The sequence below is a fragment of the Mustela nigripes genome, chromosome 17 (assembly GCF_022355385.1).
Source record: "Mustela nigripes isolate SB6536 chromosome 17, MUSNIG.SB6536, whole genome shotgun sequence".
Taxonomy (NCBI): Eukaryota; Metazoa; Chordata; class Mammalia; order Carnivora; family Mustelidae; genus Mustela; species Mustela nigripes.
Genome location: NC_081573.1, coordinates 24234800 through 24257771, shown reverse-complemented (window position 1 = coordinate 24257771; position 22972 = coordinate 24234800). Strand labels below are relative to the sequence as shown.

The 22972-nt window shown below is 49.2% G+C and overlaps 1 protein-coding gene across 2 annotated transcripts in view; it reads left to right on the top strand.

Moving 5' to 3' along the window:
* The first annotated feature begins 2447 nt into the window (after positions 1-2447).
* Positions 2448-22972, top strand: part of MYLK3 (myosin light chain kinase 3) — a 40680-nt gene continuing 20155 nt past the window's right edge. The window contains exons 1-4 of one of the 2 annotated variants that reach the window (XM_059383822.1): positions 2448-2625; positions 14790-14880; positions 15716-16121; positions 21160-21602. In XM_059383822.1, coding sequence (XP_059239805.1) covers positions 2539-2625; positions 14790-14880; positions 15716-16121; positions 21160-21602 — 1027 coding nt within the window. In that variant the 5' untranslated portion in view covers positions 2448-2538. Of the gene's footprint in view, positions 2626-7917; positions 8395-14789; positions 14881-15715; positions 16122-21159; positions 21603-22972 lie in introns of those variants that run through there. The other variant, XM_059383821.1, reaches the window with a different exon arrangement.

Here is a 22972-nt window from a genome sequence, read left to right as displayed (position 1 = left end):
CCAGGTTCTAGACAGAAGATGTTTTAGTTAGACTCCTTGCAGTTGTAAGCTGACTCCGAGGCTGGCTGCCTGCATTTATATACAGGGTCTGACACTGACTTTGGAAAGTGGCTCAAACCTCAGTTTACTTGTCTGTGAAATGGGGATAATAGTCCCTTCCTCTTATAATGTTGAGGGGTAAAAGGTAATTTATATAAAGTTGTAGCACAGTGCCTGGCACAAAGATGTGCTCGATAAATACTAGTGCTTTTGTTATTTCCTAATAAGTGTTGCCCCGTAAGTGCTGAATGAATGAAGGAACAAATGAATAAAGGAACAAATGAATGGGTACTGGTCTGGATTTGGCTCCTGAGGGTGCTTTTTTGTTCTTCTCTAGTGTTTTCAGGCTGGTCCTTTGTTTAGGCAGGGAACAATGTTGACTAGACTTGGGGGAAAGGAATTGAACAAATAGAAAGGTTTCAAGCCTGGGTAGGAATGTCGGCCACAGAAGATAGGGACGTGTCAGGGGCAAACCTACTGGCCACCTGAGAGCTTGCAGGGGACCCCTCAAGCCCAGGCCAGGCTCCACATAGCTGTCATCTCCCTCTCTGCTTCTTCAGAGAGGCCAGCTTGATTTTGGTTTTGTTCTTAAGCGCAGTTCCTGGATTCATCTTGGCAGACTGATGGCTGTTGTTTTAGTATCTCTCTAGACAGCTAGGTGAGACAAATTGTAGAAATTTTTCTATGAAAGAATAAGCATCCAATATGGTACCTGGGAGCCCGAGCCCCTTCACCCCCTCCTCATTTCCACAGAGTCAAGCCTGTGGGACAGAAGCTAATCTGACTACACATATGCATGACACACACACTGATACATGTACACACACATGCATGAACATACACACACACACACACACACACACACCCCTCATAAACCCACAGAGTGGGGCAGGAGTTCCACAGCCACTCTGAGGGAGACAGTTTTTGCTATCCTGTCCTGTCTTTGCCACTGACTTGCTGTGTGACCTTCAGAAAGTCCCTTCCCCTCTCTGCGCTTCAAATTCTCTGTCTTCAAACTGAAGGAGTTGACCTTTGTGGTCTCTGAGATCCCTCCCATCTCCAAAAGTGGCAGGATTGTGTGAGTTATAACCACAGGGTTGGAATCCTGGCTCCATTGCTTTCTGGGTGGCCTTGGGTGAACCACTTAATTTCTAGATTAATCTCCTCTGTAAGATGGGAATGACAAATAGTAATCTACCCTATAGGGATGTAGTGAAGTTTAAGTAAGATACTGCAGCTAAAAATGCTCAGCACAGGGTGCCTGGTTGGCTCAGTGGGTTAAAGCCTCTGTCTTCAGCTCAGGTCATGATCCCAGGGTCCTGGAATCAAGTCCCGCATCAGGCTCTCTGCTCGGCAGGGAGCCTGCTTTCCTGCCCTCTCTGCCTGCCTCTCTGCCTGCTTGAGATCTCTGTGTGTCAAATAAAGAAATAAAATCTTAAAAAAAAATGCTCAGCACAGGGTCTGTCTGTGGTTACGCTCAGAAGAGGAAGCTAATAGTAAAAGCATTGTGTGACACTTGTCGGATTCCTGTGTGTGGGGGCAGGTAAGTGGGGGTCCCCAAGTGATGGGTATGTGTAAGCATCTCTCTCTGTGTGTGTGTGTGTGTGCATGTGTGTGCGCCAGTGTGTGGAGGGCTCAGTCTCCCATGGAGCACTAAGTGATGGGTATGTGCAAGCATCTGTGTGTGTCTGTGTATGCGTGTGTGTGTGTGTGCAAGCATCTGTGTGTCTGTGTATGCCTGTGTGTGCGCCAAGGTGTATGGAGGGCTCAGCCTCTCATGTGGTGCTCTGGGAAGATCTGAACAGGGAGCCGCCCCCCCCCCCCCCCCCCACCGCTGGAGAGAGCCGAGCTGGACCCAGCACCTCATCCAGCAGGAGCTGTAGGTCTTATCTTCTCCCTCACGGCAACATGCTGCAGTCTTGGGGCACAGTGTGTCTTTGTTGCTTCCTCAATAGTTCTACTTGCAGAGGCAACGGCTGGACCCTCCTGGCCTGGAGATGACCAGCGAGGTTCCCAGCCGTGCCAGCAGCCCCAGTGAAGAAACGCGGGCCGCCAGCTCATTCTGGCTGATGGGGCTTTCCTCTATCCCAGAGGGCTGCCTGAAGGCAGTGATTCCCAGCTCATCTCCTGGGCTCTGATACCATGGTTCTGGGTTTTGAAAGCAGGTCAGTTCTGCCCTAGGCCCCCTCTCTTCTTTCCTCCTTCCTTGGACCACACAGTGTTTGTTTCACAACTGGACACTTCACTAAGTGATGCAGGAAGTAGGCCCCTGGGAAGCAGATACCGCCTCGCAAACCAGATAACTGAGTGAAGCCTCTGGATGCCTCTGGGGCCTGGGGCAGGGTCAGAGATAAGCGGAAATGCCAGGCTTATCGCTGCTGCCTGAGTTCTGGAGAAATCTCCCTGGCCGGCCAGCCCACCTCATTCCCAGCACTCCGGGCTGCTGGGCATCTCCAGGCAGAGTAAACACTGAGTTGGCACCGTGGCCGCAGCCCCAGGATGGGGACTCTGTGCCCCACTCCGGTACTTCACAGTCCCGGCGCCAGAGGCCAGCAGCGGGCGTCAGATTACATCCAGATATTTGCGGTAAGCGCGGCTCCAGGCGGGTCTGCTTTGAAGTAGGAGCCCTCAGGGACAATTGTTAGGGTCATGGGACTGAGGGAGACTTGGTGACAATTATCCCCCAGACGTAGGTCCTCTTGGACCAAGAACCTCAGTCAGCAGGAAGCTTTGGTTGATGGGTACAGCCTGGGGACGGTCAGTGTGCCCCCCCACCCCAGATAACACAGGGTGTAGTAGGCGCACAAGGCCCAGCAGCTGCTAACCCCCAGGTTGTCTGCATTGAACCTAGCGAGGCTTTCTGGGGTTCTGTTTCATCTCTGATTTCCTTTTCTGAATAAGCTCAGCTTTATGGAGGACAGGGTGGCACTTTGTGAGTGCACATCATCTGATGGTGCCACAAGGGAGGTGGCCTGGGTGGGCCGGGCACCTGGGGGCTGATTTAGGCCTGGGGAGATGCCTCCTTCCCCCCCTTGCCCCCACCCCGCAGTGAGGTGGCTCTACACACTGCTGTCCTGTTGGCTGATTAGCTGACCATCTGGAGTGGGGGATGAGTACGGGCTAGTGAGTTCGATTGTCTCTTGTTTTCATGGACTTACCATGTACCAGGGCCCGTGCTAGGTGTTTCACTTACATGGGGACCCAAACAGCCTCGTGGTTACTGCACCGTCATGTGCCCCCTTTCGAGATGAGGGAAGCTGCCTCCAGAGAGGTTAAGGAAGTTCCAGGTATGCAGCTGGCCTTACAGCTGTTTCATGGGAAGTAGAGAAGGCCATGGGCCTCCATCTCTCAGAAAATGGTCATACCTGATTCTGTTAGAACAAGACCCTTGCTGTGGCATGCTGCAACCTTGTTATAAATATTCACATCCCCTCGCATGCAGTACCTGGACCTCTGCAAAACCTGCTTCCCAGCGGCAAACACCGGCCGCCTTTCAGCTCTTTCGCCTGGCATTTGCCTGCATTTGCCTCTGCGTTCCTCCCCATCAGTTTCCTACCAGATCTGTGTGCTTCCTATGAAGAGAATCGATTCAGCCTTGTCACTCCCTCTCCTTCCCCATCCTAACAACATCCCTGTTTTAACCCCGTGAAGCGGTGACCCCATTATGGCATCATAGTGTGAACAATATTCCGTGAATGCTCTTTCCTGAAAAATAAATCACTTTAGTGCCTCTTTCAAAGAGCGCTTACATTTCTTTTAAACATCTTTGCAAGTCTTAAAATGCTTCCTTCCGTCCTCTGACAAAGATGCAGTGTCTTCAAATCTCGAACCTAGAATTCTACGTCCTGCCTGGATTCCAGAGGCCAGTTGTTTTTAGGATGAGAGGTCTGATATCATCTTGAGTCTAGTTCCTTGGGATGTGATTTTTTTTTTTCTTTCAGGTTTTGGGGAGCTTTGTAATCTTCTCTCTATCCCTGTGTTCTCAAATTGTATAATGACTGTACTATTTCTTTGATAAATTCCCTCCCGCTTTCTTTTCCCCTTCTGAAACTCCAGGGAATGAAATGTGGGGTTAGGTCCATGGTCTGTCATCTCTTCTCTCCCTAGGTAGGCATCACCATCTTTTTTTTTTTTTTTTTAAAGATTTTATTTATTTATTTGACAGACAGAGATCACAAGTAGGCAGAGAGGCAGGCAGAGAGAGAGGAGGAAGCAGGCTCCCTGCTGAGTGGGGAGCCCGATGTGGGGCTCGATCTCAGGACCCTGGGATCATGACCTGAGCCGAAAGCAGAGGCTTTAACCCACTGAGCCACCCAGGCGCCCCAGCATCACCATCTTTTAATTCTCCTTTCTGGGATATTATCTTAACTTTATTTTCTCATCTCTGTATTGGATTTAAAATTTTTAACCCACAGACTTTTAATTTTCAAGACCTCTCTTTTATTCTATGCCTGTTCTTTCTCCATAACACCTTCTTTTTTAATGGGTTGGATAGCCTTTTGCACTTGCCCATGGCAACTAAGGACAGGCTTTTTGAAACTTTCTGCTGTTTCTTCTGTTTCTTGTTTTCTGGGTTTTCTCCAAAGTTATGTTTCTGTTTTGGGGGACTCTCCATTTCATCACGGGGGCTTTGTTTGACTACCAGGTGATCATTTCTTATCTGGGCATATTTCAGAATAAGGCACAAAAAACTGGGTGAGAGGTTGAAGCTTGTTGACTGGCTGGCCTGTTGAGGATGGTCAGATGAGGGGGTCCCAGGAATCGCCAGTGCCAGCATATAGAACTGTTGTATTATGGACCATCGAATTTCTCCAGAAACTGACCTCTCTTCTCCAGGGAGAGTGGGGCCTCTCTTGGCTGTGCCTGTTCTGTGCAGAGGTGGTGAAGGGGGAGAGTCACTGCTTTGGAATGGACTCCTAAGCCTTGCATTTCTGCTCCCCTCTTAGTCCACCTGGGACCTCAGGGTCCACAGTGCCTCTGGGGTTGTACAGGGAAAGCCGGCTGTCACCAGAAAGGCCACGTAAGAGTCTTGGGTTTGGTGTGGGCTGATCCCAGCCTATGGCAAACAGAGGTCAGTCTGTGTTTTTCTGCGAGTGCATCAGCTGTCCTGTCTTCACCCAAGAAAGATGAAGTGTCATTGGATTTGCTACTCTGTACCCATCCAGCAGGACTGCCTCTTCTCTGGTCTGTGCTCACTTGGCTTGAGGGGTGGAATGCCTCTTCTCTCCTCTGGGCAGGCACCATTGCCCCCGAAAGAATTGCCCATGGTTCTTGCTATGTCCTGTACATCAGGGAGAGTTGAAAAGAAGCCATGCCTCAGCCCTCACAGAACTCATTTCTCCTCTAAGCAGAGAAATGTAAGGGATTCAAAGTTGGTCCTCCTGGCTGCTCTTTTTCATCAAAGAAGCCTCCAGGATTTCACCTGTTGGCATATTTCGAACTTTTCCTCAGAAGGTCCCAGAGCTTACTTCTGGGAATTGTCAAGGTGTTCTGCCCTGTACTTTTTTGTTCTGGGAAACCCTAGCTGCAGTTTCCCCCTTCCCCAAGTCTCCCGAAACTCAGTCCAGCCTCCTGCTCAGCCAGGGTCCCCCCTTAGCTCATTCTTTCCATACGGTTGTATTGAATACCCTGCACTTGCCAGGCATGTTGGTGCACTGGGGGACTGAGGCAAGCCCAGTGACTATTATGGGCTCAGAAAACTTCCAGGGGGTTCTAGAACAGTGAGGATCGCAGCAGGCACATTTCTACAACACCAGCTGACTTGCAACCCCTTGTTGCTTCAGGGAGACCTGGGACAAATCCTTCTGTAATTTAAATAATTAGCTTTCAAAATAGATGTGTGTCTGGGATGTTTGTTTTTCTTTGGGTTCAGCTGGACTTTCAGGATCTGTGTCCAGACTTTATTAAGCCCAGGCTTGACTGGATGTAGGCTGCTCAGAAGGTCCCCTGCAGCAGCTGCCTGTGGTTCACGCTGGTGGAAACTCCTTTCTGGAAGCTGGTCTGTCTCTTTCAATTACCCCTACCTGCTGTAGGGCAGACATGGAACTGGTGTTAGAACCAGAGATTTCTCTAGGGCGCCGCTTCCCAAAGAGTGATCTAGGGACCCCTCGTCCCACAGAGCAGTATGAGGAGATAAGTGCAGGGGAAGGAGGGATTCCCTGGTCAGGCGCTGCTTTCTTTCTTTGGCAGATGAGGTCCATGGAAGGGCATTGTGAATCCCCGAGAGGAGCTGGAGCACAGCGTTCCCCAAATTTCTTTTTCCAAGGAGAGCTTATTTATGTATTTGTTTTAAATCACATTGCTCTAAGAGACCAAGGTTCTTTTGAGCTCCAGGCCATTCTGCCACTGACACCCAGGACTATGTCTCAGAAATGGGTCTGGATTTCTACCCAGACGGCTGAGGGCAGCTATCCCGGCAATGCGACGGGTAGTGAGGGGTTGGTGGTCAGTCAAGCTGCACGTGTCTAGCTGGCACCCCGTGCTTGCGAGTCCCCTGTAGCTTAAAATAGCAAAATGACTTAAGGGTGTTTTCAGATGTCAGATTTCCAGGTCAAAGTTCATTCTCATGATTGCTTTTATTCAGAAGGAGGAAACTCAGCAGGTCACTAAAGACACCTCCCTAAGACACCTCCCTGCCCCCACACCGCGGGGCCAGCCAGCATTGACAAAGCTGCGTTAGCCTCAGGAGGCCTTGGGCTGGGATGACCTTGGACAAATTCCCTCTCCCTTAACTTTTTCTGTAGGAGGACCTGGAAGAAAATGTCAGTCAGTGGCTCCCCAGCGGCCTAGGGACTCTGTGGTGACTCCTGGTGCCCCACCTCAGTGTCAGCCTGAGCATCTCCTTTATCTGCTTTATTTATCGATGCTTCTGTAACAGTTCCATTTGAACCAAGGGTTTTGAAGCTAAAACGTTTGGAAACTACAGGAAACCCAGCCCCCTGTGCCCTCTAGGCTGCTACTATGTCCGTTTAAGCATAGAGAGATTGGGTGCCCCACATCTGCGTGTGTAGTCAGTGCTGGAGGAGTAGTGTAGGGGGTGAGGTGGGGTGGGGGATAGCAGGAGACCCCTGGCAGCTATGCTCCAGAGGGATCTGTGCAGAACATGACCTGAGGGATGGCACCTGGCGAGTAGCCCAAGCCATTTTCCCTCACTTCTATTTTTAGGTACAAGCAGCTAGTGACTGAGGGCCCATTGTGGGGAGGGACCTGAAGGTACACCCCACAGGCAGCCCAAACACTTATTTGGGGGCACCTGCAAAGTAGGGGCGCCAGAAATTTGATTTTAATTTGCAGAAGCATCAACACTTTTATCATGGCAAAAATCAGAATGGCCTCACATTTATTTATTTATTTTTTCTTTGTGAATTCAGTGTTCGGGGCAGGCAGGATACTGCGTGCGCCACAGAGCTTTGGACCGCTAAAGGTCTTACCCTGCCTGGTGATCCCTGAGGCCCCTTGTAAAGTCCAGCATTCTGGTTCATTACCTAAAGGACCCCCTTTCTTCTAACCTTTCATTTCAACTATCCAAACCCCTGCCTGCCTTGGGCAGATTCTTAAAATATTTGCCCATCAGCACCCTCTCAGAGAGGAATGTCAAATGCTGCCGTGATGTCAAAAGGGCCCCAAGGAGAAGCGCCTTGCCAAAACCCAGCCTGTCACTCGTGGCCCCGGCAGAGTGGGAGATAAGCAAAGGCAAAGGCTCAGAGAGAGACTGGTTCCCTGGGCTCCCTAAACCACCCAGAGGATCTGTGTGGGTTGGCGCTGCAGGGCGAGACTGTTAGCTGTCAAGAACAATGAATTGCCAGGTACCACCGCCCAAGTAAAAGCCAGGAGTCTGAGGCTCTTCTGATTCCTCGCCCTTGTCAAGCCCGCATCAGGATGTCCGGAGCCTCCAAGGAGGGCCTGGAGACCCGAGGGCTGCCGGTGTCAGGCAAGGCCTGCTTAACCACCATGGACAAAAAGCTTAATGCGCTAAATGAGAAGGTGGACAAACTCTTGCATTTCCAAGAAGATGTCACGGAGAAACTGCAGTGTGTGTACCAAGGAATGGGCCATCTGGAGCAAGGCCTACACCGGCTGGAGACCTCTCAGATTCTGGGTCCGGGTGGGTCTGACCATACTCCTCCAGCTGACTCACAGGCTGGGTGGCCGGAGGTCCTGGAGCTGGTGAGGGCTGTGCGGCAGGAGGCTGCCCAGCATGGCGCCAGGCTTGAAGCCCTGTTCAGGATGGTAGTGGCCGTGGACAAGGCCATAGCTTTGGTGGGGGCCGTGTTCCAGAACTCGAAGGTGGTGGATTTCATCATGCAAGGGAGTGTCCCCTGGAGGAAAGGAAGCCTGGCTGATGGCCCTTTGGAGGTTGGTTCCTGCTTCCTTACCCCTGTACCCTTCTGGCTGAAAGGGAGACCCCGTGGTCCTGGTGGGGATGCTAGCCAGACGGCTAGGCTTAGAAGCACTAGGAAGTCTCTTGTTTCCTTCCTGTGCCATCTGCATGATCTGTTGATGGGGAAGAGGAGAGACTGAACCTTAATGGTCACAGGTAGATTTCCAGACAGGTCACTGACAGGCCGCTCTTCCTAGGGAAAGGAAGAAGCAGTGCCTCAGTGAGGTCTGCGGGGGCCTTGGGCAGCTTCAGAGCAACTAGAAGTGGGGGTAAATGGGTCATTAGGGAGAGGAGGACAGTGAAGCTTGTTGGATGTACGAGGGACTTCTTTTTGCTCCTGTTGCTTCTGTTTTGTCACACCTAGAGTGAGAAACAGGTGGGAGCCAATTTGCCCCAACAGAACCCCTCTTTTAGAACCCTCCCCTTCCTGTCCCCAACCTATGCTGGGTCCCAGAGTGGGCGGAGTGTGCAGCTGCTTGTTGGAAGATGAGTGTTGACAGTGACCCCCGGGGGACAGAGGCCATGAAGGAGCCGGAGCCTGGGGGTGGAGTGTGGCATTTCTGGGAGCGGCTGTTCCCTAGGATTGCATAATCAAACCCGCTGGCTAATGGAAGTTTGGCTGGGGTGTGTGTGTGTGTGTGTGTGTGTGTGTGTGTGTGTTTATGTGTGTGGTGTATGGAGGCAATACTGTTTGGGAGGGAACAGCTAAGAGTCAGCCACTTAGCAACCTTCAGACGGCCTGGAGCCACCATTTCAGATCACTGTAGTTATCCACCAACCTCTGGAAAGAGATAAGGTGGGGTCTACAGGAGGCCGTGCTGCACTCTGTGTCAGCTCCGAGGCTTTCACAGGAGCAAGGCTTCAGGAGTGTGCCTTCTTTCCTCATCCCCAGCCAGGCCAGAGCTCACCCTGCTGACCCCTTCCCCCATCCCTGCCCTACAGCCTTGGCCAAGGTATGCCCCTCCCCCACCCAGCTCCCCACTTTCTGCACCTCTCCTATGAGTCTTGCCTGCAGGGGAGATGTGACCTTCTGCTTTTTCACTGATAAGCAACCTGGACTTTATATTTATTTATTTATTTTTTAAAGGGGGAGAAGGGAGCGCCTGGGTGGCTCAGTGGGTTAAGCCGCTGCCCTCGGCTCAGGTCATGATCCCAGGGTCACGGGATCGAGTCCCGCATCGGGCTCCTTGCTCGGCAGGGAACCTGCTTCTCTCGCTACCTCTGCCTGCCTCTCTGCCTGCTTGTGTGTACTCGCTTGGTCTCTCTCTCTCTGGCAAATAAATAAAGGGGGAGAAAGTGAAGTGGGGGAGGGGCAGAGGAGAGAGAATTTTTTTTTTTTTTAAGATTTTATTTATTTATTTGACAGACAGAGATCACAAGCAGGCAGAGAGGAGGAAGCAGGCTACCTGCCAAGCAGAGAGCCCGATGTGGGGCTCGATCCCAGGACCCTGGGATCCAAGCTGAAGGCAGAGGCTTTAACCCACTGAGCCACCCAGGCACCCCGAGAATTTTTTTTTAAGATTTTATTTATTTATTTGACACAGAGAGAGAGGTCTCAAGTAGGCAGAGAGGCAAGCTAAGTAGGCTCCCTGCTGAGCAGAGAGCCAGCTGGATGCAGGGGCTTGATTTCAGGACCCTGAGATTGTGACCTGGGCCGAAGGCAGAGGTTTAACCCAATGAGCCACCGAGGCCTGAAAGAAAGAAAGAGAGAGAGAGAGAGAATTTTAAGCAGGCTTCACACCCAGCTTGAACTCACAACCCTGAAATCATGACCTGGGCCAAAATCAAGAGTCAGATGCTTAACTGACTGAACCACCCAGGTGTCCCATCAACCTCAGCTTTAAAGAAAATTACTGTGATATGATTTATGCATGTGGTAAAAGACATTCATGGGGGGCTCCTGGGGGATTCAAATGGCTAAGCAGTTACGTGCCTGCTTCGTGTGGTATAAAGAGCACGTGTTCCTCCTACTCCAGCCCCCAGGCCCTAGGACTACCCTCCTCCCCAATGCAGTTATAGGTGCCTGTTTCCCGCAGAACCTCCCAGACAGAGTCTGTTTATCTGTAAACACCACCTCTTGATTTTAACTCAAATACTAATCACCTTATTCTGGCCTTGATTTTTTTTTTTTTTTTTTTTTACTTAATGTATTTTGGGCACTATTTCATATGTACACATAGAAAGCTTCCTCGTTCTTAAAGTTGTAGTGTGCCCCAGTTGGGGGATGTGTCTTAATTTGCTAACCAGCCCCACATCATTGTTTGGCTATATTATTTGTCATTTTTAGCTATTATAAATAACGGTGCAGTGAATATCCACAGAAGTGTGAGCTTATCTCTACCATACACTCCTAGAAGTGGCAGGGTGAAGCCAAAGGGTAAGGTTGTGTACATAAAGCCAAACTGACCTTCAAAGGAGTTATTTCAGTTTAGTCTCCTGTTGGTAGCATACGGGAGGGCTTGTTGCCTCCCGTTTAGCTAACAAAACATATTATCCAACTTTTTAATTCTTTGCCTGTGTGGTGATTGAAAACTGAGATCTTACTGAGCATGTGTTTTTGGTTTTTTTTTTTTAGCACTTTGAAAATTTTTTCAAAATACGAATTTTTTTATATGAAAATTTTCAAACATTTATAAAAATAGAGATTAGTAACATGAACCCTACAAACCCGTAACAGGAGGCCAATGTTATTGCATGTCTTCCCCACTGACTTCCGTCTCTCTAGATTATTTTGAAGCCAATCTGAGACATTGGATCATTTCCTCCACAAACATCAGCACTTATATCTAGAAGTTAAGGCATCTTTTAAAAAAATGTAATTACAATACCATTATCATGACTAAAGAGTAAACAGTAATTTAATTTTACCAAAGTCAGTGTGCGAATTTTCCTAATTATCTTATGCTTTATTTTCCTTTGTTTATTTGAATCAAGATTCAAATAAGACAACTGATTATATGCCTTCTAGTGCTAATTCTTTTTCTTTAACTCATAAAAAATTTACAACTCTTCATTATGGAAAATATCAAACATAACAAGAAATAGATAGAATGATATACCTTGTAGTTTTTTTTTTTTTAAAGATTTTATTTATTTATTTGACAGACAGAGATCACAAGTAGGCAGAGAGGCAGGCAGAGACAGAGAGTGGGGGAAGCATGCCCCTTGCTGAGCAGAGAGCCCGATGCAGGGCTCGATGCAGGGCTGGATCCCAGGACTCTGGGATCATGACCTGAGCCGAAGGCAGAGGCTTTAACTCAATGAGCCACCCAGGCGCCCCACCTCATTATAGTTTTAATTTGTATTTGTTTTACTAGAAGTTTCAGCATCTTTTTTTTTTAATGTTTTGACTTTTTAAAAATGTATCTTTTTTAAAAATTTATTTTTAAATTTCTTCTCAGTGTTCCAGAATTCATTGTTTATGGAAGTTTCAGCATCTTTCACAGATTTAAAACCTTTTGTATTTTTCTGTAGCACCGGGTGATATGTAGAAGTGTTGAATCACTATATAGTTTTGTTTTGCTTTTTATTTTTATTTTTAAAAATATTTTATTTATTTATTTGTGAGCTACAGAGAGAGGGAGCATGAGTGGAGGAGAGGGGCAGAGGGAGAGGGAGAGGGAGAAGCAGACTCCCCACTGAGCAGGGAACCCCGATGTGGGGCTCTGTCGCAGGACCCTGGGATCATGACCCATAAGACAGACGCTTAACCAAGTGAGCCACCCAGGAACCCCTTGAATCATTATATTGTACACCTGAAACTAACATAACACTATATATATTTTTTTAAGATTTTATTTATTTATTTGACAGAGAGAGATTACAAGTAGGCAGAGAGGCAGGCAGAGAGAGAGAGGGGGAAGCAGGCTCCCCATTGAGCAGAGAGCCTGATGTGGGGCTCGATCCCAGGACTCTGAGATCATGACCTGGGCTGAAGGCAGAGGCTTAACCCACTGAGCCACCCAGGTGTCCCATAACACTGTATAATAACTCTACTGGAATTAAAAAATGTTTAAGAAGTCAAAAAAAAAAAAGGGGAAAAAGAAAAAAGAAAAAAGAAAAGAAAATGGTGTCGGGAGTTTGTGAAGGTCCTCCTTGAGTTTTCTGAAGCGCCCAGCAGGATATCATTTTGGTTGTCACAATGAATTAGATTATTACTAAAAGTTAGGTGCTCTTTCCTGAAGGACAGGGTCAGGCTCAGCCAGGCCTGGGTCCAAATCATAAGCAAGCTGTTCAGAAGACACCAGTCCTCTAGAATGGTGTCGAGGGTCTCTTCTCCTTCCTCTGAGTGAGCCCTGAAGACATGACGCAGCTGTGTGTGTGTGTGTGTGTGTGTTTGCGTGTGTGTGTGTGTGTGTGTCTACCTACACCAAGAGCGGAGGGAGGGAGAGGACATGCTGAGCCCAACAAGGTCTGCCAAAGGACAGTTTGTTCGAGTCCCTCTCTACCGGGGTGAAACAGGAGGCGTCCCGTGATAATGCTTCCAGTTCCCCCAGCTCCGGGGGTGGCAGGACCGAGTCTGCAGAAAGAGGTCCAGGGAGCGGTCTCTGCTGAGAAAGGGGATCCGGGTCACCTTGATGGCGCTGTGTTAATCACGATGACAACAGCTGGTGTTTATTTATTAAGTGCCTGGCACATGCCAGGTGCAAGGCTAGGTGTTCCCATGGTGCTGTTACCCTCAGAAGGACAGAACTTGGTGTGCTGGAATCCCAAAGGGATGAGCAGGTAGTAGGATTGAGAGAAGTGGGTATAGCATAGGAAAAAAAAGTGGAACCAACCCTTCTCAGTGCCGGGGAGGCATTCTAAAGTTGTGAGGACTGGTGCCCCAGTTAGTGGGAACTGCTCCAGCCGATTTTTGCCGTGAGCTTAACATTGTCAGATCTTCAGATTTTTTTTTTTTAAGATTTTATTTATTTATTTGATAGACAGAGACCACACGCAGGCAGAGAAGCAGGCAGAGAGAGAGAGGGAAGCAGGCTCCCTGCTGAGCAGAGAGCCCGATGCGGGGCTCGATCCCAGGACCCTGAGATCTTGACCTGAGCCGCAGGCAGTGGCTTAACCCACTGAGCCACCCAGGCGCCCCTAATCAGTTTTATTAAGGCATAATTTACATACAATAAATGGCACACACCACACAAAGTGCGTGTGAGTACGTGTGAGTACACAGTTTAACAAGTATATACACCACAATGAGAATAGAGAATAATCCTAAGCCCCGAAAGGGAACTTAGAATTTTAATGTAAAAGTCTCCTAGATTTAAAGTGTTGATAACGAATTTAAAAATTGAAAATGCTGTGTGGGCCAAACAAAATGTGTCTCAAGCTCATTTGGGCTCCAGTTGGGGCATCTGTGGGTGAGGCCAGAGAAAGGGCCTTCAGGGGTAAGTGCCTTGATCAGACCTGCTGGTGTGATAAGGACCAGGAGGAGTCTTAGGGGCTGTCCCCAAGTCTTAAAACCTTTAGAAGCACCAGAGGGACCCAGCAAGGAGTCAGGTCCTATAGAAATATTTATACTTAGAAATACTGAATGTTCCTACCATTTCAGGAGTAAGCGCACTGGCCTGGTACAGAGCACTCAGAGTTAAAGGAAGAGCTGCCGAGAGCTTCTCTGGGCCTTACACATTTGATCCGTCCCTCAATCCGTTGGCTCTTTGAAGACAGAGTGCTCCCTGTCTCAGGCGCCACAAAATCCCTAGAGCTACCGAGCACTTACCATGCGCTGGGCACATTAGTCAGGACATTCCACAGATCAACTCCTCCAAACCTCTTACTAACTCTACGAAGCAGATAACATTATTCTCGCCATTTCACAGATGAGGAAAGGGAGGCTGAGGGGTGAAGATGGGGTTTAAACCCGGCAGGGTCTGGCTCCAGAGCCAAGAGAGGCTGTGCTTCCGGCCACGCTACTGTATAGTAAAGGGGTGACGGTAGGAGGCACCAGCTCCCTGGCAGGCATTATTAATTGAGGGGGGCACTCTTCCAGCCCTCCTCCTTGCCCCTAGCCCCCTAAACAGGCATGGGTCAATCTGACTTTAGGATCCAAGCCAAGCCAGCACTGTAATAGCCATGACTGAATGATCTGAATTGACACTTGAAATTTATCTTCCATCACTGGTCTAAGTATTTTGACGTCCAGTCCATTAAGAAGCCGCGTCAGGTCTTTCCCTTACTGGCAATGTAAGGACACATTAGAAAGAATTTGTGACTTTGTGTCTTTATCTCTAGAATGGCAGTAGCAATATCTATCCTCTAGTATTACCGTGAGACCAGGTGAGGTAATCTAAATACTTCTACCTCAAGCACATGGTAGGTGTTCAGCCAATGTCTGTGTCCTGAACAATGACGTTGGTGATGATGATTGTTCTTTCAGAACAAAGATCGAGTGGAAGAGAAAGGAGCAAAGCCAAAGCATGCGCTGAGCACCAGAGCTGTGCAAGCTGAGATCAGGGGGCCTTGGGAAGGTGAGTGGGGTCCTGTTTGCTGTGTTCCATGATGCACACATCATGGTTTCAGAATAAAAAGATATTTTTTATTTTTTCCTTTTTAAATCTATTTAACTAATTTTTAAATTTCCTTTATTTATTTTCCCCCTTTTCATTTTTCTTTTATCCTTTCTTATATATTCCACTATACATTGCTGTTTTAAGTCACTTGGACTAGCTCTTTTCTGCGTAAGCTATGCCACCAACTTGAATCTCAGGTCTATTTCACTTTGCTCTACATCTTTGTGGATTGCTTTTATTCAAGTTTCATTTTCTTGTACAATTTTGGGTAATATTGACATGGTTCTGAAGTCAAATGGACAAAACAAGGGGTATTAAGAGAAGTCTGGCTTTTCTTTTTTCCTCCCTTGCACATGGAAGCATTCACAAAATTTTTTGTCTTTCTTTGTGTGTCCTTAGCCATGTTATCAGTGGTTATACACATGCTCCTGCATGTGCACATTCGTGCGCGCGCGCACACACACACACACACACACATCCTCCCTTCCTAGAGAAACAGAAGCACACCAGACCCACTTTTCTCCACCTGATTCTTTTCCACTTACAGTACATCTTGAGATCAGTCCATGGCCACATCTGGAGATATTCGTGTCTATTTTCTATGGCTGTGCAGTTTCTGGGTGCTGGGCCGTGGTTTAGTCAACCAGCCTCCTACTCTTGGTCACTTGGGTTGTTTCCAGTCTGACTATTATAAACATGTTTCCCTGCATGGCCTTTGCATATCCTTTGCAGTATCTTTAGGCTCGACTCATCCATATAGAAATGCATTTTTATGCTGCTGATTTTCCTGTAGAGAGCCAGAAGGCGAACCTGCCAGAGGGGACAGAGGAGAGGCTGACCCCCGTCAATGCTTCCGAGATAGGATCTGACCTCCCCACCCAAGCAGAGGCCCAACCAGGGCAGGAAGAAGGAGTTCCTGGCCCAGCCCAAGTGCCCCTTGGCCTCCTGCCGCTGCACACAGAGGCCGAAGCCAAAGCTCCTGGAGCATTCACTGAGAGCCCTGGGACTGGCCTGGAATTGTCTGCAGCATCCAACAGGGTCAGTGAAGCCTCCACCAGCCAGGAAGCTTTACCCAGTACAGACCAAGGATCGTCATTCAGCGGGCCTGACCCGCAGCCCTCAGAGGCAGGCGTGAGGCTCACTCCAGGGCTGCCAGCTCAAGCCAAGGCAGCTCATGGTGGTGGAGAAACGCCTGCCAGGTAAGGGGTGCTCCTCCATGCTGGGCAGGGCGGGAATTAACGGCAGCCCCTCAGCGGGAGCACGACCAAGGGGCTAGCTGCTGGGATAGAGTGCCCACTGTCTGCCGCGCTGGCTAGCTTCTTGAGGGCAAGACAGGAGAAGGTGTAGGCACTGCTTTTGGGAATTTTGAGCACTGTTTCTCACCTGGTGCCCATTCAAATTGCCTGAAAGCAATTTTTAAAATACCAATGCCCAGAGAGTCTGATTTATTCAGTCTGGAGTGCAGCTCACCTACGCTTCCTTCCTGCCTTCTTCCTTCCCTCTTTTCCTCCCTGTCTTTTTTTTTTTTTTTTTTTTTTACAAGCTCGTTGGGTGATTCCTATATAGAGCAGGGCTGAGAACCACCAGCTCTCAGAGCAGTTATAATAGCTACAAGCTGGGGCTCACGGCACAATCCTAGGAGCTGGCACTGGCCGCAGATTTCACAGACCACGTCTTGCTGTATTCTCACAACATCCCAGGAGGCAAGTGAGGAAATGAGGAAATGGGCTGAGACCGCCCTACAGCTAGGGAGTCACAAAGCTGAGATCTGAATCCAGGTTTCTGGACTCCAGCATCTGCTCCCAACCACTGTACCCCGCTGCCTCCTCAGGTCAGCATGTAATTAGGTCCCAAATACTAAGTGGAGGAGAAAAGGATGGGGATTCACAGGGAGGCTGGAATAGGCTGAGTCTATCCAGTAGGGCTTTCAAGACAATTATACCTGAAGGTGGGATTGTGACCTCGGAACACAGCCTCTGAACCAGCGCTCGGCCCTCGGCAGACACAGGGCAGGATAATGAAGAGCCAGAGGCTGCTGACTGCCAAGCTCTTTCTAGTCCTATGTTCCTAGGCCTGTGGAACAGTGCTTTGGGCCCCCAGGACGGTCCACGGAAGTATATTGTGCTTCCCTGTCTTAAGAGGGTCTGGTGCCCTCCTGCACCTGCCCGGGGTTGTCCTTATCTGTAACATAGCCCCATCCCTGCTCTAGGCCTGCTGCAGGGAGCGGGGCTGATGTCTGTGTGCTAGGGCGACTGGCAGAAAAGCCCCGATCATTTGTCTGCCTTTGTTCTGGAAGGAAATGAGAGCCTCTGGGAGAGCTTAACCAACTAAAAGGAGGAATTCCTGGTAGGCTTCCCTGGATCCTGGTCAGGGCTGTAAACATGGACTTTAGGGATAGGGGTGGACTTTCCATGAACTTGTTAGGGGCCCCCAAAAGATTCTGCATGAGGGGAAAGTTCTCTATGTCAGTTTTAGCCGTTCTCTGAATTTCAGGCGCACTAGACCGGCCAGCGGGCTCAGGAAGTGGAGAGATCACTACCTGCCTGTCCTCAGCTAGCACATGAGTATATTTTGAGAAGATGAGTTTAAAGTCAAGCATCCACTCTGATGGGCCGAGGCTGCCTGTGTCGAGGCTGCTAAGGCCCTAGCAGCAGGTGGAGGAGCACAGTGCTGGAAGTGGTCAGCGGCGTCTGCCCCGGGTGCACCGTGCAGCAGCAGGACAGAAAGCCTTGGGCGCTCGACGGCATGGGAATGCGTGGCCGTGCGTTGGGGTCATCCCATGCCCTGCTCGGTGTGAAGACCAAGTGGGACAGCAGTGACTCTTGGCTTTATCAGCCGGTCACCTGACCACCTGGATACTCTTCCAGCAACTGGCTTCCTGCAGTTCCCATGGCCCTCAGCAGAGACGAGACCCGAGCCAGGCTTGGATGCCACCCTTCGCACCTACCCTGTCATCACCAACCCACACTCACTCCTCCCAAGGGGTGCAGGGCTGCGGGGTGTGTGGCTTCGGCTGCCTCCTGCCCAAGGCTGGCTGTGGACAGGCTTGTACTGAGTCAGGGGCATCCAGGAGTAGGTGCTGCTTTCAGAAGACTGGCTGCAGCTCAGGGAGGCGGCTGGGCCTTCAACGTCTGGGGAAAAGCCTCACTTTTTTTTTTTTTTTTTTGGTCATCATGGTGAAAAAACACATAAAGTAACATTTACCAACTGAACCGTTTGTAAGTGTACAGTGCAGGAGGGTTGAATATCTTTCATGATACAAATCTGAAAATCTGTAACCATCAAACAACTCCCATCTTGCCCATCCCCCAGATCTGGCCACCACCACTGCACTTTCTGCCTCGGAATTTGACTACTGTAGGTACTGCATATAAGTGGAATTGTACAAATGGACTCAGGATTTTTCTTTCCTTTTTTTTTTTTTTTTTTGTGACTGGCTTATTTCACTTAGCATAATGTCCTTAAGGTTCACCCAGGTGGTGGCATGTAACAGGATTTCCTTCCTCTTTAAGGCTGAATAATGTTCCATTGTATGGATATTATACATTTTGCTTATCCATTCATCCCTCGGTGGACATGTGGTGCTTCCACATTTGGTTGTTGTGAACAATGCTGCTATGAACACAGGTGTACAAGTTATCTCTTTGAGACTGTGTTATAAATTCTTCTAGATACTTTTTTAAAGAAGTGAAATTGCTGGGTCATAGGGTAGTCCTATTTTTACATTTTTGAGGAACCATCAGCGGGTTTTCCATAGCAGCTGCACCGTCTTGTGCCTCATTTTGGGACCCTTGGGGCTTTCCCCGCTTCGTGGCTTCTCAGCACTCCTGTGAGTTATTAATGTCTCTGTTTGACAGAAGAGGGAGCTGATGCTGGCCTTGTCCAAAGTTGTCCCGCAACACGGTCCAGAGCTAAGACCAGAGAGGAGGCTGCTGGGCTCCCTTGTGAGACTCAGTCCATGCCAGACACTCACCTCCTCACCCCCACCCCAATTCACATAGACCCCAGGAGTGGGGTTGTAAAGAGCAGTCACAGCAGGGGCAACTCTGAGAGGGAGTGTTAAACCCTGGGGGTTAATGGCTCCCAGGGTCAAGTCCTTTCCTCTGAACATCATCAGGGCTCAGAAGGCCTTCCTGACCTCTAGCTGAGGTTCCAAACCCAATGTCGCAACGTCTGGGTAATGAAAATGTATGTGAAGTGGACCCAGGGGCGTTGCCAGGGTACAGCAGGGTCTGTCAGGAATGGGAGCTGCTTCTCGGTTATGCAGACATGCCCAACACAGCCAGACCTATTTGTTCAAGAGAAACGAGAAGTCTAGTCTCTATGACTAGTTGATGATTTTTAAAAAAAGATTTTATTTATTTATTTATTTATTTATTTATTTATTTATTTATCTGGGAGGGAGGGAGAGAGAGAGAGTGGGGGGGAGGGGCAGAGGAAGAGGCAGAGTGGTTTTTTTTTTAATTTTTAAATTTTTTTATTAACATATAATATATTATTAGCAGGTACAGGTCTGTGAATCACCAGGTTTACACACTTCATAGCACATACCTTCCCCAATGTCCATAACCCACCACCCTCTCCCTACTGCCCTCCCCCCAGCAACCCTCAGTTTGTTTTGTGACATTAAGAGTCTCTTATGGTTTGTCTCCCTCCAGACCCCATCTTGTTTCATTTATTCTTTTCCTACCCCCCAAACCTCCCATGTTGCCTCTCAGCTTCCTCATATTAGGGAGGTCATATGATAATTGTCTTTCTCTGATTGACTTATTTCGCTAAGCATAATACCCTCTAGTTCCATCCATGTCATCACAAATGGCAAGATTTCATTTCTTTTGATGGCTGCATAGTATTCCATTGTGTATATATACCACATCTTCTTTATCCATTCATCTGTTGATGGACATCTAGGTTCTTTCCATAGTTTGGCTATTGTGGACATTGCTGCTATAAACATTCGGGCACATGTGCCTCTTCGGATCACTTCATTTGTATCTTTAGGGTAAATACCTAGTAGTGCAATTGCTGGGTCATAGGGTAGCTCTATTTTCAACTTTTTGAGGCACCTCCATGCTGTTTTCCAGAGTGGTTGCACCAGCTTGCATTCCCACCAACAGTGTAGGAGGGTTCCCCTTTCTCCGCATCCTCGCCAGCATCTGTCATTTCCCGACTTGTTAATTTTAGCCATTCTGACTGGTGTGAGGTGATATCTCATTGTGGTTTTGATTTGTATTTCCCTGATGCCGAGTGATGTGGAGCACTTTTTCATGTGTCTGTTGGCCATCTGGATGTCTTCTTTGCAGAAATGTCTGTTCACGTCCTCTGTCCATTTCTTGATTGGATTATTTGTTCTTTGGGTGTTGAGTTTGCTAAGTTCTTTATAGATTTTTGGATACTAGCCCTTTATCTGATATGTCATTTGCAACTATCTTCTCCCATTCTGTCAGTTGTCTTTTGGTTTTGTTAACTGTTTCCTTTGCTGTGCAAAAGCTTTTGATCTTGATGAAGTCCCAATAGTTCCTTTTTGCCCTTGCTTCCCTTGCCTTTGGCGATGTTCCTAGGAAGAAGTTGCTGCGGTTGAGGTCGAAGAGGTGAGGCAGAGTGTTGTAAGCAGACTCCCCACTGACTGGGGAAACCTCACACAGGCCTTGATCCCACAACCCTGAGATAATGACCTGAGCTAAAATCAAGTGTTGGATGTTTAACAACTGAGCCACCCTGGGCCCCCGCTCTTGCCTGATTTTAATAATATATGCCTGACCTGGGGTTTCCCGTGGGATAGTTGGCTTAGTTCACGCTTTCTTCACTTAACTGAAAGGGAGATTGAGGTCTAGAGAGGGGAGCCCAGGTATCCTGCCTCCAGGCCACAGTCCTCCTGGGGCCGAAGCAGGTTTCTAAGGCCTTCATAGACATCTGGTGCCCACCAGCGTCCATCACAGGTTACTTCAGCCTTCCTTGGCTGCTTATCCCCTACAATCCTGAGAGCAGAGAGTACCATCTCACTGAATCCAGTCTCTCCCTGGTGTCCGGTCAGGGCAGAGGTAGTCAGGTATTGGGGTCTGCTGGTTCTAAACACAACTTACCTTACTATTATAATTAATGCAAGGGCCCTTTTTCCAGATGAGAAACTGAGGCCAATAAGCCATGATCATTGAGGGGCAGCAGCAGGCATCTGAACCCAGGTCGGGGTGACTTGAAAGTCCTTGCTTTTAAGGCCGTATTTTTTCTCTGCCCCAGGATCTCCATTCATGTACAGGAGACAGATAACCCTGGGGAGATGCTTGTGACAAGAGGGGACAGCCTCAGACCCACGCCGCCTGTGGAGGCTCCCACAGCTGCCCATCCAGGTGAGCAGGACCCATCTGGGCCCACGCCCCAGACCCCTGCAACCAATTCAGAAGAACAGATCCCGAAAGGAGCCAGCAAGATTTCCCCACTGCAGAAACAGAGCAGCCACGAGAGAGTAAAGACAGAGGAGGAGCAGGGGCCTGGGGCTGAGTCCACCACGGGACCAAGCGGGGCCAGGAGGGACAGAGGAAGTGATGCTGGAGCCACAGGCTGGCAGCAGGACAAAGGCATGGGAGCAGGAAATCCTGAACCCGGGAAGGACTGCACAGCCGGAGGTGCTGAAGCAGGAAGGAGGTCACCCCTTGGAGCTGAAGCTGGGAGTGTGGTTCTGGGTAAGTGAACCCATTGCTGGGTGCCCCAAGGTGAGTGAGTTTGGGGGCCTACTCCTAGGGTGCCTTCCTGCAGCTTCCAGAGAGGTCTGGGAGAGCCTAAGACTTAGAATAGCCTACCAGTACCTGCTGGGGCTGGAGAACAAGGCCTGGAGATGCAGTGGGCTGAGTTTGGGGTGGCTATAACAGTAGGGGAGGAAGGAACCCATGTGGATTTCTCAAAGCCACCAGCCTGACTGAACTCTCCACCATGGGTGGCATTCTGGATTGAGCCAGGGAAGGATCCTGCTAAAAAAAATCTATGTTAATAGATGTTAACTGATGTTAACATCTATTAACTGATGTCAATATTTGCCACCGCACCCAGTGAGTGAGTTCTCGTCCTGGGGTACAGAAGGGTGTGCTGGGGCTGCTGACCTGCTTTCTGTCCCAGTGGTGGTGGGAGGGATCCTTGTGCTCTTGTGACCCAAGTGTCCTCAACTCCTCCAGCCCTTACGGACACACTCTCCTTGGTCTGAGCCCTCATCCCATGTGGCGGCAGGAAGGCTGATTTCCTGCCCTGGGATTTCAGGAAGTCCCCAAGGAAGGGCTATGTGTTCTGCAGGTCATGCCGGGGCCCCTTGCCACTTCTGGGCTCTGCAGTTGCCCTGTCATAGTGACATCTCCAGCTGCTTCCTCTTCACCTGTATGACTCAGTCCAAGTGTGGACAAAGGCCTCCTTTCGCTCCTAAAACACCACTGAAACCAGGCGGAGACTCCAGAGTCCTTTCTGGGGCTTGGGGTGGTGATAAAGCCAACGTGAACTTAGGGTTCTCAGTGTACCAAGCCACGTGCCTTTGTGCTGGTGTTTCCCCTCATGGGCTGGTGGAGGGGGGATAAATGGAAACACACGGGAAGTCAAGGAACACGCTCAGGGCCACGGAGACAGTGCTGCCCTGTCTGGCTTCAGAACCTGTGTGCAAACCTTGTGGCTCTACGGCCCCTCAGAACAGAAGGCCCGTAGTGCGCAGCAAAGGAAACTTCAAGCCAAATTCTAGATTTGGAATCTCTGTGGCACACACTCAGCATCCAGGCTCTCTCAGACTTTCTAGATCCCAGGAAAACAGCAGTAGCAGGAGCAACAGCCCATACTTGTTACCTTTGTGATCCGGGGCTCAGGGCTTGCTTTTGCAGATACAAAAAGGAACAATATTCTCTCCAGGCAAATTCAAGCTTCTACTTTGGGGAGCAAAAACTGCTTTTATTAAGATGAACTAAGAGCGGGGCACCTGGGTAGCTCAGTGGGTTGAAGCCTCTGCCTTGGGCTCAGGTCATGATCCCAGGGTCCTGGGATTGAGCCCCACATCAGGCTCTCTGCTCAGTGGGGAGCCTGC